General features: G+C 45.4%; 1 protein-coding gene across 2 annotated transcripts in view; it reads left to right on the top strand.

Moving 5' to 3' along the window:
* SLC22A2 (solute carrier family 22 member 2) overlaps nucleotides 1–16,990 on the top strand; it is a 213,205-nt gene that overhangs the window by 61,210 nt on the left and 135,005 nt on the right. Inside the window, exons 10-11 of one of the 2 annotated variants that reach the window (XM_082250267.1) lie at nucleotides 1,121–1,220; nucleotides 12,967–13,036. In XM_082250267.1, the coding sequence (XP_082106393.1) occupies nucleotides 1,121–1,220; nucleotides 12,967–13,024 (158 nt within the window). In that variant the 3' untranslated portion in view covers nucleotides 13,025–13,036. Of the gene's footprint in view, nucleotides 1–1,120; nucleotides 1,221–12,966; nucleotides 13,037–16,990 lie in introns of those variants that run through there. The other variant, XM_082250266.1, reaches the window with a different exon arrangement.

Raw genomic sequence — 16,990 nt, 5'->3', positions numbered from 1 at the left:
GCTTGCATTTGTTTGGGCCTGCGTTTTGGTCTATAATCAGAAGCCAACTGTCATTTTTAGTCAAAAAAAAAATGCAGACGGGGATTCCCTGCCCTGCAGCTGACATTAGAAATAGGAAAGAGATGTTTGTGACATCATAAATCTAATATGGTTATGTGGCGATATTAGGTCAATCATGTCATGAGCATCCCCTCCCTTTTGTGTATGTGCACCTACGAGGCAATGAATTCCCTGGCTGCAGTTGATTGGTCTTCAGTGGGCGGGGTGACAGCTTTCTTCCCAGTTTGGTTTGAAGCTCATTCCTATTCAAATCTGATCACTCAGATCTGGCCTCTGCTCGACACACAGAAATATGGCAGACTCTCCAGTAAAAGAGTAACTTGATTCCCTTCAACCCCTTTGAGTATTATATAGAATAGAAAGTGTGACAAAGTACCTACTGAGTTTTATAAGTTAAAGTGTTACTAAACCCACAACAGTTAAATCAGTCTGTATATGCAGTGAAGCATGATTGTTATACTCACTGTGAAACCTAAGGGGTTAAACCCTCACATTGTGTAAAAAGGCTGTTTGATTCTGTCTTCTCTGATCCTCCCCTTCTTCCACTGTCCCCAATCCATCTCCTGATAAGACAGAGCCATTGGAGTCAATCTGCACATGCTCAGTTTGGTATGTATTGCTAGAGAGTTTTTTTTTTCTTTGGGAGGTGCATGTGATTGTCACAGGGCCAATAAGCACTGTCCAGACAGAGGGTCAGGGGTCCTGCAGCCTCACAGGACAGCCAGAGGAGAATGAAAACTCCTCCTACAAGCTTTAACCAGTGTTTGGCTGGACAATGATAGAAGTCACAAGACTGCTATATACTGATGATGAGAAAAGGTATTTAGCAATTTATATTTACTACAAGAATTGCATTTCCATGTTCTGTGTACTGTGGGAGATCAGATATAGTGAATGCAGGGTGCTGGGTTTAGTAACACTTTAATGTTCAAGACTGCAACAGCAGATTGAGATATGCATTACTTTTGCACTGTATTACATAAATATAAGTGTACTAATTATTTTTAACTTTATTGAGCTTATGCATGTGTTTCTGCTTCCTTTTGATTATGCTTTGTAGCTGTAATTGGAACACTTTCAGGAGTTCTTGTTCTGTTTCTACCTGAAACGAAAGGTCAGACTCTACCAGAAACTATTGAAGAAGCAGAGAATTTGCAGAAGTAAGTCTGATCAACAGAATCATTTACATCCGTATTTATGTACATATTAGTCCAAATTTACTATAAAAGGCCTGTTGTGCAGCTAAATTGTTTGTTTCATAAAAATAATGTTAGTGTTGCTCTTATGTAAAAGAAAACATTTGCTATAAAGTTGTAGATAAAAAGTACCTGGGTATTATTGAAACACCTGCAACCCCAGTGATCTCGTATGGTTTTTGGATTGCGGAGAATTCAAATTATGATGTAGAATCCAAAACCATTTATCTCCAATCCTTCCTATGATCAGTATAAAGACCAATTTCCACCACTGTGGTTTGCCTGAGATTTGATAGGAAACCAAATCCTGCAGAAACAGCAAAGGAAAAATCTGTACATAGTATTCAATAGTACAGTTTCAATCTTTATACATTGGTGGTAAAAGACTGGTTTCCCTTCAATATTGAGAAGATGCATTGTCAATGTTTTTAGTGGAAATGATAGGCTCTGCGCTAAGGGATACGTGATGTGGATGTGTAAGTAGGCTGCAGCCAGGGCCGGTACTAGACTATTTTATGCCCTAGGCAAGACCAGCTACGTGCGCCCCCCCCCCCCCCCGCCCTCAAAAAAATAAAAGGGAAGGGGTTAAAAACTCCTCTATGTCATACCCAGTGACCCTGATGTGATGGCTCCTCTATGGTATGCTGTCATATCCAGTGACCCCCATATTCCTCCGTGTCACACCTGGGGAACCTAATGTCCCTCTATGCCACACCAAGGGACCCCGATGATCCTCCATGTCACACCAGGGGCACCTGATGTTCCTTCATGTCATACCCAGAGACCCTGATGTTTTTCCATGTCACACCTGGGGACCCTGATGTTCCTCCATGTCACACCTGGGGACCTCAGTCCCCAATGGCACACCCAGGGACCCCAATTCCTCATTGCACACCTGGTGACCCCGAAACCCTGTTACACCCAGTGACCCCTATCCCCCATGGCACTCGGGGTGACCCTGATTCCCTTTCACACCAGGGAACCTCCATGTCACACCCAGGGACCCTAATCCCCTGTTCTGGGGACACTCACTGGACGGTATGAAGAAAGTGGCCCGCACGCTGCCCTCCTTCACCGTGATCCTGCTGATTCCTTCTTCTAGGATGCTCCTCTTCTGGACCACAGTGCTCATCACAGCTCCAACCGGCTCCTGGTAAAGGGAGAAGCAGCAGTCCGAGAACTCCGCACGTCCCTAATCCCAAACCTCCTCAGACCATTCCGGGGGCCTCCTCGTTTCTTCTCCAGAAAAGGTGCCACCCTCCAGTGTCAAGCTTGGGGTCAGGTTCAGCTCTCCTCCGCTCCCTGCTTAATACCGACCCAGGGAAATGAACGGCCGCCCACCAGCTCAGTGCAGAGAGTCACTTCCTGCCCAGGGTTTACACCATTCAGCTCCAGCCAAAGAGGATCATTATGCAGGCAGCACTCATGTGGGCTCCCTTCCTGCCCTTCCTGCCTCTTGGCCATCCCCCCCAACAGTGGTGGAAAGCCAGGGCCTGGTAGTTCAGACACTGCCCCAGACACCTGGCATGTTCCTCTGTCCATTCTTCCTCCCCCACTGCTGCCCCCTCCCCTCAGCTCACAAGGATCATTCATGATGGACAGAGAGTGCCAACTCATGGCTGCGCCCCTAGGTTGCAATGCGCCCTAGACGGCTGCCTAGTTTGCCTAGTGGAAGCACCGGCCCTGGCTGCAACCTCCCCTATTAATATAGCCAAGGACTATATCAAAAGTGTAGAGGTAAGCGCCGTCACATCACTTCCGGTTCCGGTACTCGCGTGGAACGCATTGCGTTCCAAGGATCTGAATAGCGTTTGTTTATCAATTACTTAATGTGAGTACCCATCTGTATACTTTTTATGAATAAAGGCTTTTTACATACAGTATTACAATATCAGCCTTCTTCTTGCCCTACATGTTCTACTTGCCCCTACCTTGTCCCGCTATGATTGGCTGACACTGGAGCATATACCCCATGTGAGTGTGGACTCCCTCAGGACCCAGACTTTCCTATAGGAACCTCTGCCTACTCCTGAGCCCAACAGGGCATTCCTGACACATTCCATCCCAGGACCACCAGAGGAGACCAGGATCCATCTGAAGGATCATTATCTTTATTATCATACCCGCTCTTTACCCCTGTGTGGGGTGGGTATTTCCGGTGAGTTGGCTACCTACCCTAGGGGTCACCGAAGCACCTCACCTTATTACCCACCATGGGGTCACCTCCAGTATTTTTATACAAAGATTTTTCGTCACCTTTACCCATTTATGGACTAATTATACCACCTAGTCACCTATCTGATTGATATTTTGTCACTTATCCACTTTATTTTTGTCCTACCAGCTATATGAATTATATTTGTCTGCCGACACCTAGTCACTTCATATAATTTATGTGCACAGGTAACTTTATTGTATTTATTGTTTCAACCATTTTGTGCACTTTGTCACTTTATTGTGTATTTTTGCACCTTTACTGCACCTCATTTATTTGATATATACATATTTTATATGCACTTGGTCACCTTCATCAATTGATATACTATTTACCACTATTTATTTATTTACTGGAGCACCTTATTGATATTTATTGCACTTATATTTTATCACATATCATATTTTAACCCATTGCATTTTATTTATTGTATTATTTATTTCTCTTCTTTGTGCATTTATATTTATATCTCAATACCTTTGTAAGCATTTTATTGCTCATTTAACACACCCACATCGTTTTATATATATCTTTTTTTAGTAGATAGCACCATTCCCTTATTGTTTTTAGTAGCCAAGCATGCAAACTAAAAGCAAAACCTTTGGTTTGTTACAAAACCACAACTGTGAAAATAGGTCATTGGGCCCCTTTCACACGGGGCGGATCAGTTCTGATGAACTCCGCTTGCTTAGCGGGGATCCCTCTGTTGATCTCCGCTGAGCAGGCGGATGACGGGTCTGTCCCCACTCACTGTTCAGAGACGGACCTGTCAGAGTCCCACTCTCCTCTACAGGAAGATCAAATTAAAATGGACAGCCTGCCGTTTCTATCCAATCCCATCAGATTCGACCCACTGGACGGATGGTGAACATATCGCCAACTGTCTGTTTTCAGCAGATTGGATGCCAGGCGGGTGTCAGCGGACACATGTCCACTGACATCCGCCTTCCCATAGAGGTCAATGGGTGGCCCGATCGGGTCCCCCCACAAAAACAGACAGGTGGACCCGATCAGTCCAATAATGTGAAAGAGGCTTTAAAGTTTAAATTTAATCTTCTTAAATTTTTCCTGCACTGGATCCTACCTCCACCCCTCATCGACATGCTAAAGAAAAGTTTAAATAAAAGCTTTACATTTTGATTACAACCCTATTTATTCAGACCCAGTGGTGTCATCACTGGTCTCTGTGCTTTTCTATGTTATGCAGGGTGCTGTACATAGCTACGTTCCATCTGCCTCAATACTCCTCTCAAAAGCCCTTAGCCCTGATGCAAGCGGTGGTCTGGCTCTTGGGAAAAGTTATGAAAATATCAAAATGGTTTAAAGAAATGGGGATTTTGAGGCAGGCTGCATGTGCATGTATCCATAGGACATGCCTACATATGATGCTGAGCCTAAATGATTAAAAGAACTAAAATCTAAAGAATGAAAGGGGCAGGCCAGGGTTAGTAAGGTTGTGAAGGGAAGTGCTAGATAATGCTAGATGTCTTCCAGCCAGGAAAAGAGGTGGGATCAGTCTGGATCTGTCTGCAAACTGACAGACAGATCTAAACTGAAAGCCTGTGTGAAAGGGCCCTAAGGATTTGTACTAGATCTAGATTTAAAGAAATATTGTTTTCAATAACCTATGTGCCACTTAAGCAGTATAGGTGGCACCAAGATTATTGCAAGCGTGTTTTTAATATTTTTAAAGGCCTATTAACACTTTTTCATGTGCCGCAGCATGCATTAAAGTGAAGGAGTATCATCAGCACACCAAGAATTCCTTGAAAGGGTCCAAAGCTTTATTTTAGTGGTCACATAATAAACATACAGCAATGTTTCAGAGCCAAGTGTTTTGGGCCCCAATGCAAAAGTTGACCTGTGGCTCCCCCACTACCACTTGCCACTGACACTGCATGCCAAGATACTCCAAGTTTCTAAAGAGTTATTTCAGATCTTTATTTACATATCGAGTAGGTGATTCAAAAACGTTTGGAGAAACTGTCCACATTTTGACATACCTCTCCAATTCTTTTGAATACCCTGGAGCAAGGGTTGGCAACCTTTGAAAGGTGGAGATCTACTTGAGCAACATGAAAGAGATCAATGATCACTTGGGTTCGGCTTTTTTAAAGACATTAATTAGTAAGGCCTAACTAAATAGTAAGGAAAACTTACTTTTGTTGTCACTGTAAAAATATAAACTTAGCCGTTAGTCAGGAGAGCAGTGGATGGTGTCAGTAGGGAAATGGACGGTTTCAGTAAGGCAGAGGCTGGTGTCAGGAGGGCAGTGGACGATGCCAGTAGGGCAGAGGCTGGTGTTAGTAGGGAAGTGGATGGTGTCAGTAGGGCATTGGAAGGTGTCAGTAAGGCAGAGGCTGGTGTTAGTAGAGCAGTGGATGGTGTCAGTAGCACAGTGGATGGTGTCAGTAGGGCAGTGGAAGGTGTCAGTAAGGCAGAGGCTGGTGTCAGTAGGGCAGTGGATGGTGTCAGTAGGGCAGTGGATGGTGTCAGTAGGGCAGTGGAAGATGTCAGTAAGGCAGAGGCTGGTGTTAGTAGAGCAGTGGATGGTGTCAGTAGCACAGTGGATGGTGTCAGTAGGGCAGTGGACGATGCCAGTAGGGCAGAGGCTGGTGTTAGTAGGGAAGTGGATGGTGTCAGTAGGGCAGTGGAAGGTGTCAGTAAGGCAGAGGCTGGTGTTAGTAGAGCAGTGGATGGTGTCAGTAGCACAGTGGATGGTGTCAGTAGGGCAGTGGAAGGTGTCAGTAAGGCAGAGGCTGGTGTCAGTAGGGCAGTGGATGGTGTCAGTAGGGCAGTGGATGGTGTCAGTAGGGCAGTGGAAGGTGTCAGTAAGGCAGAGGCTGGTGTTAGTAGAGCAGTGGATGGTGTCAGTAGGGCAGTGGATGGTGTCAGTAGGGCAGTGGACGGTGCCAGTAAAGCAGAGGCTAGTGTTAGTAGAGCAGTGGATGGTGTCAGTAGGGCAGTGGAAGGTGTCAGTAAGGCAGTGGATGGTGTCAGTAGTTTTTTTATTTTTGTTATTTTATTTTCTTCTTATATTTTTACCATTTTATTTATTGCTTTATTCTTACAATTTTATATATTATTGTTTACAATGTTTTTAACAGCCCTGTTGGGGGGCTTTGGTGAACTATCGGGCCTCACTTTTGAGACAGGGAAAGAAACTGAGAACAGAGAATCCCCAGCCTCTTTCTCTGCAGCCTCAACCGAACAGGGCAGTGAAAAAATGGGAAGCGCTCTCTGTTGAGCGTATTCCTTCTCATTCACAAACTGAAGCATAGTAAACACAGCTTACTATGCTTTAGCTATGAATAGACACAAAAGTGATTGGTAGCAATAACCTACTGTGTTTTTTTTTTTGAAGGGGCCAGTAAATGACATATTTACCTGTCCCTTTCCAGCTCTCCATCCTGAAACATCCCCTACGCTGCAGCGGGGGGAGGGCATGGGGCAGGGGAGTGCACAGGGGCTTAGGCAGCAGTAATCTGGACAGGAGGGGTGGCATATACAGGAACACAGGAACCGATCCTCTCTGTTTTCTTCCTGCAGCCGCTGAATGCCTTCTGGAGAGAGAGGAGGAGAAGCAGGCTTTCAGCAGTTGCAGGAGAAAAATGAAGGGGATCAGTTCCTGTATATGCTGCCCACACCGTCCCTCCTGTCTGTTGCAGAGTGCGATCACTGGGTGCAGCAGAGTCCATTCAGATCAGACATTGTGGAGTAAACAGGAACTGGCTTCTTTATTGGAACATAATCACAGAAATAAAGATGTCACCTTATTGTTATAAGAAGAACAGACAGGAAGAGATAACCAACAACTACAGTACAGTGTACAGGAAATACAACACATCATAGAAAATGCATAGCATATCACTTAGCATTAGCGACATCTACTGTCCTATTTGTGAACTGCAGTTTATCGGATAAGCTGAAAGTTGTTGTATCTCCAACACCCCTTCTCAACAGCTAAGGCTTGGTCTATTAAACCCATCTTCTTTGTAAGCCTTGAGTGTCTTTCGGCGGTCAGAGGCTTTGTAAGGATATCTGCTGCCATATCCTCGGTTGGGCAATAAAGTAACTCAAGAAGACCTTGCTCTTGAAGATCCCTAAGAAAGTGGAACTTCACATCAATGTGCTTGGTTCTTGAATTAACTCCTTCCATGCGCGCAAGTGCAAGACATCCTTGATTGTACTAAATTTCTTCTGGTCCCAACTGTGGTTGACCCAAATCTGTTAATAGCTGTCTCAGCCATATAACTTCTTGGCTTGCTTGCGCCGCAGCAACGTATTCTGCTTCAGTAGACGACAGTGAAACAGAGAGTTGCCTTTTACTAGTCCAACTGATGGCACCTCCTGACAGAAAAAATAAGTATCCACTGGTAGATCTCCTGTCGCTGGTGTCTCATGCCCAGTCAGCATCCACATATCCTGTTAAGGTGCTTTCATCACTTGCTGGTAACTTTAGCTTGTAGTGCAAAGTCCCTTTAAGATAGCGAATGATTCGCTTTACAGCATTCCAGTCCTTTTGACTTGGCATTGAAACCTTTCGGCATAGGATTCCAACAGTTGCTGCAATGTCCGGTCTTGTAGCAGTGGTAAGATAAAGCAATTTCCCTATTGCCTTCCTGTATTGGGTATTAGTAGGTAATGGGTTATCTTGGCAATTCATCCCCTTTAGGTAGTTGGTTTCCATAGGAGACTTTACTGGTTTGGCGTCTTCCATTCCAAATGTTTCAATTATTTCTTGTATTTTGTGTCTTTGGTTCAGAAGAAAGCTGCCATCTTCCTCTCTCTCGATCTGGATGCCGAGGTAATTCTTTATGCTGCCAAGATCTTTGGTGTTGAAATTCTGATTTCGTTTTTCTAGTGTTTCTGCTTCATCCCCATCTTGCTCAAAGCAAATCAGGATATCATCCACATAAATAACCCATCTGTCTGCCAATTTCTTTGTTTATAAGCAGGGGTCTGCTTTACTCCTCAGAAAGTTCTGATGTGTAAGCACTTCATTAATTTTTATATTCCACGCTCTGGCTGCTTGCTTTAGACCATATATACTCCTGCGAAGTTTGCATACTAGGTCTGGCCTTTGTTCATCTTTGAACCCTGGTGGCTGTTCCATGTAAATCTCTTCTGTTAGCTCGCCATGTAGAAATGCGGTTTTCACATCAAAATGTTTCAATTGCATTTTCCTTGTGACGGCTACTGTCAGTAAAGTCTGTATTGTAGTGTGCTTGACAACTGGTGCAAATGTCTCGTCATAGTCCTCTCCATATTTTTGAGAATAGCCCATGGCTACTAGCCTTGCTTTGTATCGCTCAATTGTGCCATCTGCATTGTATTTCACTTTAAAAGTCCATTTACAGCCTATGGCTTTCCTTCCGGGTGGTAGTTCTGTAAGTGTCCATGTTTTAGTGTCATGCATGGATTTTATCTCTTCATCAGCAGCCTTTATCCATTTACTTGCTTCTTGTTCTGAAAGCTGAGATATTTCTTCCCAGGTTGCAGGTTCGTTGATACTGACAGTACTTGCTTTGTATGAGAGACGTACAGGTGGTTTACCTCTGTTTTCTCTTGTTAAACGTCTCAGTTTTGTGTCTGAGCCTTCTTGTATCTGCTCTTCATTACTGGTAGAGTCTGCACTCACTTCAACTGTTTGTTCGGAAGTTACAGAGATGGGCTGGTCAATGTCAGTTTTCCCTTCTATTCTTGCTTCTACTGTTGTCATTACATTTTCTCTTAAATCTTCAACAAAAGTTATGCTGTTGCTAATGGTAACCTTGTCTGTTTTGGGATTAAGGATTCTGTAACCCTTGACATTGTCACTGTATCCAACAAAGATACCTAGAAATGCTCTGTTTTGGAGTTTGGTGCGTTTTTCTTCAGGTATGTAGATGAATGCTTTGCATCCAAAAACTCTTAGGTGTTTTACATTTGTCTTCTCATTGTGCCAAAGTTCATATGGGGTTTTCTCTACTGTTCTGGAAGAAGTCTGTTCTGCAAATATGTAGCTGTCATAGCTGCTTCACCCCAGTATTTTTGTGGTAGTCCAGAGTCTGTCAGCATACATCTGATCATTTCAGTCAGAGTTCTGTTCTTTCTTTCAGCTACTCCATTTTGTTCTGGTGTATATGGAACTGTCTTTTGATGTTCTATTCCATTCTGTTTTAGGTACTCTTGTATCTTATATCCTGTGAATTCACCTCCATTGTCACTCCGAAGTATGAGAGGCTTCCTCTGAAACTTGTTACTGGTCTTTAATATATAGTCTTGTAATTTGTCAAAAACTTCACTCTTGTGTTGCATTAGGTAAGGGACTGTGTATCTTGAATAGTCGTCTATGAAAGCCACTATGTACCTTTTGCCTCCAGGAATAGGTGGGTTTAGGGGACCACACACGTCACTGTGAACTAAGTCAAGTGGTCTTAAAGCTCTCTTCTGACTTTGGGAAGTGTCGCTCTGGTAGCTTTGGATTTAATGCAACATTCACACTTAACAGTAACTGGACAAGGGGATATTGTTATATCCCTTGTCAGATTTCTCCTCTGTAGTTCCTGTATGCATTCTGGGTGTCTGTGACCTAGACGTCTGTGCCATATATGTATACAGTCATTGTGCTTGTGTGTACATAGTCTCACCTTTTCCTTCACTGTGTCGAGGTGATATAGATGATCATCCAGCTTGGCACTTGCTACTGTCTGGTTGCCATTTAGGATTGAGCATTTGTCACCTTGGAATGTTACAGTGAGTCCTCTGGCTGTCAGACGCTTCACAGATAAGAGTCCTCCTTCTAGATTAGGAACATAAAGCACATCTTTCACTGGTATGGCTAGAGCCAGAGGCTCTAATAGGGTGATGCAAAGGGTGGGCTCGGGGCACAGAGCACTGCGTCTCGAGCCCACCCCTTGTGTGACAATAGCGAATTAAAATTCGCTATTGCCACACCGATCCTCCTCCTGGCTGATTGGCTGCAAGGCAAACCTCATGCCATTGGCCGAGGAGGAGGCAGGAGCAGGAGGACTGCAGGAGACGCGCCGGGGGACAGAGTGAGGAAAAGCCGCCACCACCGGGACTGAAGAGAACCTGCCACCAGGTAAGTGCATTGGTCTCGGGGGGGGGGGGGGAAGCCCACACTGCATTGAAGGGGGCATGCTGTGGTGCTCTGTAATGATTGGGGACAATGCTGTGGCGCTCTGCAATGATTGGAGACAATGCTGTGGCGCTCTGCATTGATTGGGGACAATGCTGTGGCGCTCTGCAATGATTGGGGACAATGCTGTGGCATTCTGCATTGATTGGGGACAATGCTGTGGCGCTCTGCATTGATTGGGGACAATGCTGTGGCGCTCTGCATTGATTGGGGACAATGCTGTGGCGCTCTGCAATGATTGGGGACAATGCTGTGGCGCTCTGCATTGATTGGGGACAATGCTATGGTGCTCTGCAATGATGGGGGACAATGCTGTGGCGCTCTGCATTGATTGGGGACAATGCTGTGGCGCTCTGCAATGATTGGGGACAATGCTGTGGCGCTCTGCAATGATTGGGGACAATGCTGTGGCGCTCTGCATTGATTGGGGACAATGCTGTGGCACTCTGCATTGATTGGGGACAATGCTGTGGCTCTCTGCAATGATTGGGGACAAGGCTGTGGCGCTCTGCATTGATTGGGGACAATGCTGTGGCACTCTGCAATGATGAGGGACAATGCTGTGGTGCTCTACATTGATTGGGGGCATGCTGTGGCGCTCTGCATTGATTGGGGGGCACGCTGTGGCACTCTGCATTCATTGGGGACACGCTGTGGCACTCTGCATTCATTGGGGGGCACGCTGCGGCACTTTGCATTGATTGGGGGGCATGCTGTGGCACTCTGCATTGATTGGGGGCAATGCTGTGGCATTCTGCATTGATGGGGGCATACTGTGGCACTCTGCATTGATTGGGGGCACGCTGGTCACTCATTTTTCTGTTTGCGCCCCCCAAAAATTTTGAGCACCAGCCGCCACTGAACTTGACAATATAACATATTCTAAGTGCCTGGCTCAGTCAGAAGACAGTCCAGGGGTTTGGATTTTTGTTGTTTTATTGGAGAACTGGGATGGGAGAAGGGATGAGGGGGATACTCCAACTGAATAAACTATGCACAATTGCTGGGACTTCTGAATAAAGTTGAGTGCCTTGCCACTAAGTGAAGAAGAATTAGATGAACTGTACTGTACTGTGAATCGCTCTTCAGGGTCCTACCCAGCACCCCCTTTGTCCCTACTCTTAAGGGTTCTATACGGTGCCCCCTTTAATCTGACACTCTGTGTGAGCTGACCCCTTGATCCTCTGACTTCGCTGTAGTGGTCCCCCTTCCTGGGCAGACCCTTTGGCAAGTCCCCTGGTACTCACGGACACTGTTTTTCCTGGAAGACTTTGCCAGCAGCTCCACTGTCACTTCTACTGGATCCTCTGCAGCTCAGCTCCACACCTGGTTCACTAGGCCGACTGCCTAAGACCACTTTCCTCATGCAACAGGAGGAGAGACAGCCGTCAGCCTCCTCCTGGCACTCTGCTTCCTGCCAAAGATGCCCTGTCAAATGGCCCCCTGGCTTTTATGAGCAATCCCAGGATGCACTGCAAGAGTGCCCACCCACTGAGACTCCCAAAAAAGCCAATGTGTCACTGGCTGGGTTTCCTCCATTGTCCAACAAGCTCCCTTATTAGATGCAGTGTGGACACTCCCTCAGACCCAGTGAATCACATCTGGAAACATGCAACAGACAACCTTATAGATAAAGCCCCGTACACACGTAGCGATTGTCGGACGTAAATATTTGGCCGCCGAACGATCGGCCGATTGTCGGCTTGTTAGTATGATGCTTCTGACAACCGACAGCGAATTTTCGGCTGAACAGAATCTGGCGTGCAGACTTTAACATTTTTGTTGGCCGTCACCAGAATGGCCGACTGTTCCTCAGTCAGTACAGAATTCAGCCAACAAACAGCAGATTAGCAAGACTGGGCATGCTCAGAAAAGAAAAAACACACGGAAAGTTAACCATCACATGACATCACTTCTGCAGTCGGCTGTTGTTGGCCGTCAAAATTCGTGTGCAGTCTTTAGCACTTTTCAGCCGACAGGACAGCACCGGACAAAAGACGGCCGATCGTTCAGCCGACAATCGCTACGTGTGTACGGGGCTTAAGGCTCCCCTGATAAGCAGAAGGAGCATAGGAGACTTTTACCTAGCACCTACCTAGGAGGGTGCTACATATCTAAAAGCAAAATACAGTACATTTTTGTAATTAATTAATTAATGATAGAAAGCTTTTTTTTTGCTACTAAAGAATGTTTCAAATCATATGAATATTATGTACAATTAAAATGTATCATTGGTTAAATAGATGCAGCACTAAATAGCGAATATTGCATGGTGTAGACTTGTATATACTGTATACATCTGAAAATTATTGCTTTAATTTTGACATTGTTTTTGCTTATTTTCCTTCCAGAAAAGAAAAAATAACCAAAACTAATACAACTTATTTGGAAGTAATTGCTAAAGATTAACTCTCACTTGGATATGAATGAGTAAATTAAATAAAACAACGCTGTTCTTTCATTGCATTTCTGAACAAAAAATAAATAAAAAAGCAATAAAAATTGTTTCAAAAATAGGATGTGTACAATGCAATATTACTTTGTGTAAATCAAGGAAAGAATCAATTGCTGGCATATGTTTCATGATTCAGTTATGAGACTTGGTGGAGCAGAAACAAATTACAAAGCCCCTCAGTACAACCAGAGGAACTGCCGCACCCAATATGTAATTTCTGTCTCCCGAGATATTAAAAACAAACAATAGAATGATAAAATGGCTAATGAGGACCATGAATGAGGACTGTTTGCTAATTTTTTATGCTTTCTTTTAAATAAATAATTTAAGAAAGTTTAGGTGCACAAAAAAAAAAAAAAGTTGGGGGGGGGGAGACACCTTTTTATTTGATCTTCAAGTGTACCAAGCAGGGATTTCCTGTAGAGGATTAGTGATGTCGCGAACATAAAATTTAATGAACGCGAACATCGGCAAATGTTCGCGAACCGGCGAACCGGGCGAACCGCCATAGACTTCAATAGGCAGGCGAATTTTAAAACCCACAGGGACTCTTTCTGGCCACAATAGTGATGGAAAAGTTATTTCAAGGGGACTAACACCTGGACTGTGGCATGCCAGAGGGGGATCCATGGCAAAACTCCCATGGAAAATTACGTAGTTGACGCAGAGGCGGGTTTTAATCCATAAAGGGCATAAATCACCTAACATTCCTAAATTGTTTGGAATAATGTGCTTTAAAACATCCAGTGTGTGTATACGATCAGGTATGATGTTGTATCGATCAGGTAGTGTAAGGGTTACGCCCGCTTCACAGAGACAGACCAAACTCCCCGTTTAACGCACCGCAAACAACCGCAAACAGACCAGAACTGACTAAAATGGGACAGGAACTGGGCTTTAAGGGTTAGGGTTAGGGTTAGGTTTAGTGTTAGGGGCTAGGGTTAGGGTTACGGTGAGATACTTAGGGTTAGAGTTAGTAACCCTACCCCTACGCCTCTAACCCTAACAGTCTAACCCTAAGCACTAAAAATAACCCTAACCCTAGCCCTAACCCTAGCCCTAACCCTCATTCTAATTTTTTTTCTGGTTCTGGACATGCTACAGAGCTGAAACTTCACAGGTACACTTTTTAGACCCCCAGACACTGAATCACACAAAAAAAAGTTCTTAAAAATTGTCATTTTTTGATAGAGAGCCAATTATTGGAAAAAAAAATAAATAAAAATAAAAACAAATAAAACATTTCTTTGGATTTAGTGTCTGGGGGGTCTAAAAAGTGTACCTATGAAGTTCCAGCTCTGTAGCATGTCCGGAACCAGAAAAAAATTACGAATTAGGGTTAGGGCTAGGGTTAGGGTTATTTTTATGGCTAGGCTTGGAGGGTTAGGGTTAAGGTTAGAGGGTTAGGGTTATGGTTAGAGGGTTAGGGTTAGGTTTAGTGTTAGGGGATAGGGTTAGGGTTATGGTGAGATACTTAGGGTTAGAGTTAGTAGCCCTACCCCTACCCCTCTAACCCTAACCCTCTAATCCTAAGCACTAAAAATAACCCTAACCTTAGCCCTGACCCTAACCCTAGCCCTAACCCTAATTCAAATTTTTTTTCTGGTTCTGGACATGCTACAGAGCTGAAACTTCACAGGTACACTTTTTAGACCCCCCAGACACTAAATCGCACAAACCTCCCCCCCCCCCATCCGCGCTACAGCCTATATACGGCTGCAGAGCGGACTTGAATTTTCGGGAGGCCGTCTTTATACGGCCTCCCAGTGACATGCCCCCCGCGCGCTCCCGCGAGCGCGCAGCGGGGAGAATCTGTGTCGGCCGTGTCCCTTGGACACGGCCGATCACAGATCGTGGTGAATGGCCAATCACAGCGGCCATTCACCACGTGATCGGGCCGTCCAATGAGCGATGATCTCATATGTAAACATATGAGATCATCTCTCATCGCCGGCGCTCCTTCCTCACACGGAGCCTGCAGTGTGAGGAAGGAGGGGGAGCCGTTAGCCGCCGGGGACACACAGGAATGTAATCAGGGCACTGATCACCAGTGCCCTGATTACTAAAGGTAAAAACATACACAAATTTCACCCCCATCAGTGCCCACAGTGCCCGCCATCAGTGCCCCCCATCAATGCCCACAATCAGTGCCCATAGTGCTGCCAGTCAGTGCCCATCAGTGCCTGCTCATCTAGGCACTGATGAGCACTGACTGGCAGCACTATGGGCACTGAGTGTGGTCACTGATGGTGCTGCCCATCAGTGCCGCTCATCAGTGCCACCCGTCAGTGTCCAGTGCCCATCAGTGCCGCCTATCAGTGCCGCCCGTCAGTGCCGCCTCTCAGTGCCCAGCAGTGCCACCTCTCACTGCCACCTCTCAGTGCCCAGCAGTGCCACCTCTCAGTACCCAGCAGTGCCGCCTATCAGTGCTCATCAGTGCCGCCTATCAGTGCTCATCAGTGCCGCCTATCAGTGCCGCCTATCAATGCTCATCAGTGCGGCATATTAGTACCTCCTCATCAGTGCCCATAAGTGCCACCTCATCAGTGCCCATAAGTGCCACCTCATCAGTGCCCATCAGTGCAGCCTATCAGTGCCCATCAGTGCCGCCTCATCAGCGCACATCAGTGAAGGAGAAAATTTTATTTTCAAAATTTACTCGCAGAAAATAAGAAAAACTTTTTTTTTTTTCAAAATTTTCTGTCTTTATTCTTTTTGTTTGTAAAAAATAAAAAACCCAGAGGTGATTACATACCACCAAAAGAAAGCTCTATTTGTGTGAAAAAAATGATAAAAATTTCATATGGGTACAGTGTAGCATGACCGCGCAATTGTCATTCAAAGTGTGACAGCGCTGAAAGCTGAAAATTGGCCTGGATGGGAAGGGGGTTTAAGTGCACAGTAGGCAAGTGGTTAAAAATTGTCCTTTTTGATAGAGAGCCAAATATTGGAAAAATTAAAAAAAAAATAAAAATAAAAAATTTCTTTATATTTATTGTCTGTGGGGTCTAAAAAGTGTACCTGTGAAGTTTCAGCTCGGTAGCATGTCTGGAACCAGAAAAAAATACGAATTAGGGTTAGGGCTAGGATTAGGCTTAGGGCTAGGGTTAGGCTTAGGGCTAGGTTTACGGTTATTTTTATGGCTAGGCTTAGAGGGTTAGGGTTAAGGTTAGAGGGTTAGGGTTAGAGGGTTAGGTTTAGTGTTAGGGGATAGGGTTAGGGTTACGGTGAGATACTTAGGGTTAGAGTTAGTAGCCCTACCCCTACCCCTCTAACCCTAACCCTCTAATCCTAAGCACTAAAAATAACCCTAACCTTAGCCCTGACCCTAACCCTAGCCCTGACCCTAATTCAAATTTTTTTTCTGGTTCTGGACATGCTACAGAGCTGAAACTTCACAGGTACACTTTTTAGACCCCCCAGACACTAAATCGCACAAACCTCCCCCCCCATCCACGCTACAGCCTATATACGGCTGCAGGGGGGACTTGAATTTTCAGGAGGCCGTCTTTATACGGCCTCCCAGTGACACGCCCCCCGCGCGCTCCCGCGAGCGCGCAGCGGGGAGAATCTGTGTCGACCGTGTCCCTTGGACACGGCCGATCACAGATCGTGGTGAATGGCCAATCACAGCGGCCATTCACCACGTGATCGGGCCGTCCAATGAGCGATGATCTCATATGTAAACATATGAGATCATCTCTCATCGCCGGCGCTCCTTCCTCACACGGAGCCTGCAGTGTGAGGAAGGAGGGGGAGCCGTTAGCCTCCGGGGACACACAGGAATGTAATCAGGGCACTGATCACCAGTGCCCTGATTACTAAAGGTAAAAACATACACAAATTTCACCCCCATCAGTGCCCACAGTGCCCGCCATCAGTGCCCCCCATCAATGCCCACAATCAGTGCCCATAGTGCT

The sequence above is a fragment of the Pelophylax lessonae genome, assembly GCF_965119305.1.
Source record: "Pelophylax lessonae genome assembly, chromosome: 3".
In the NCBI taxonomy this organism is placed as follows: domain Eukaryota; kingdom Metazoa; phylum Chordata; class Amphibia; order Anura; family Ranidae; genus Pelophylax; species Pelophylax lessonae.
The sequence above is the reverse complement of the archived record's forward strand: the minus strand, read 5'-3'. Positions and strand labels throughout refer to the sequence as shown.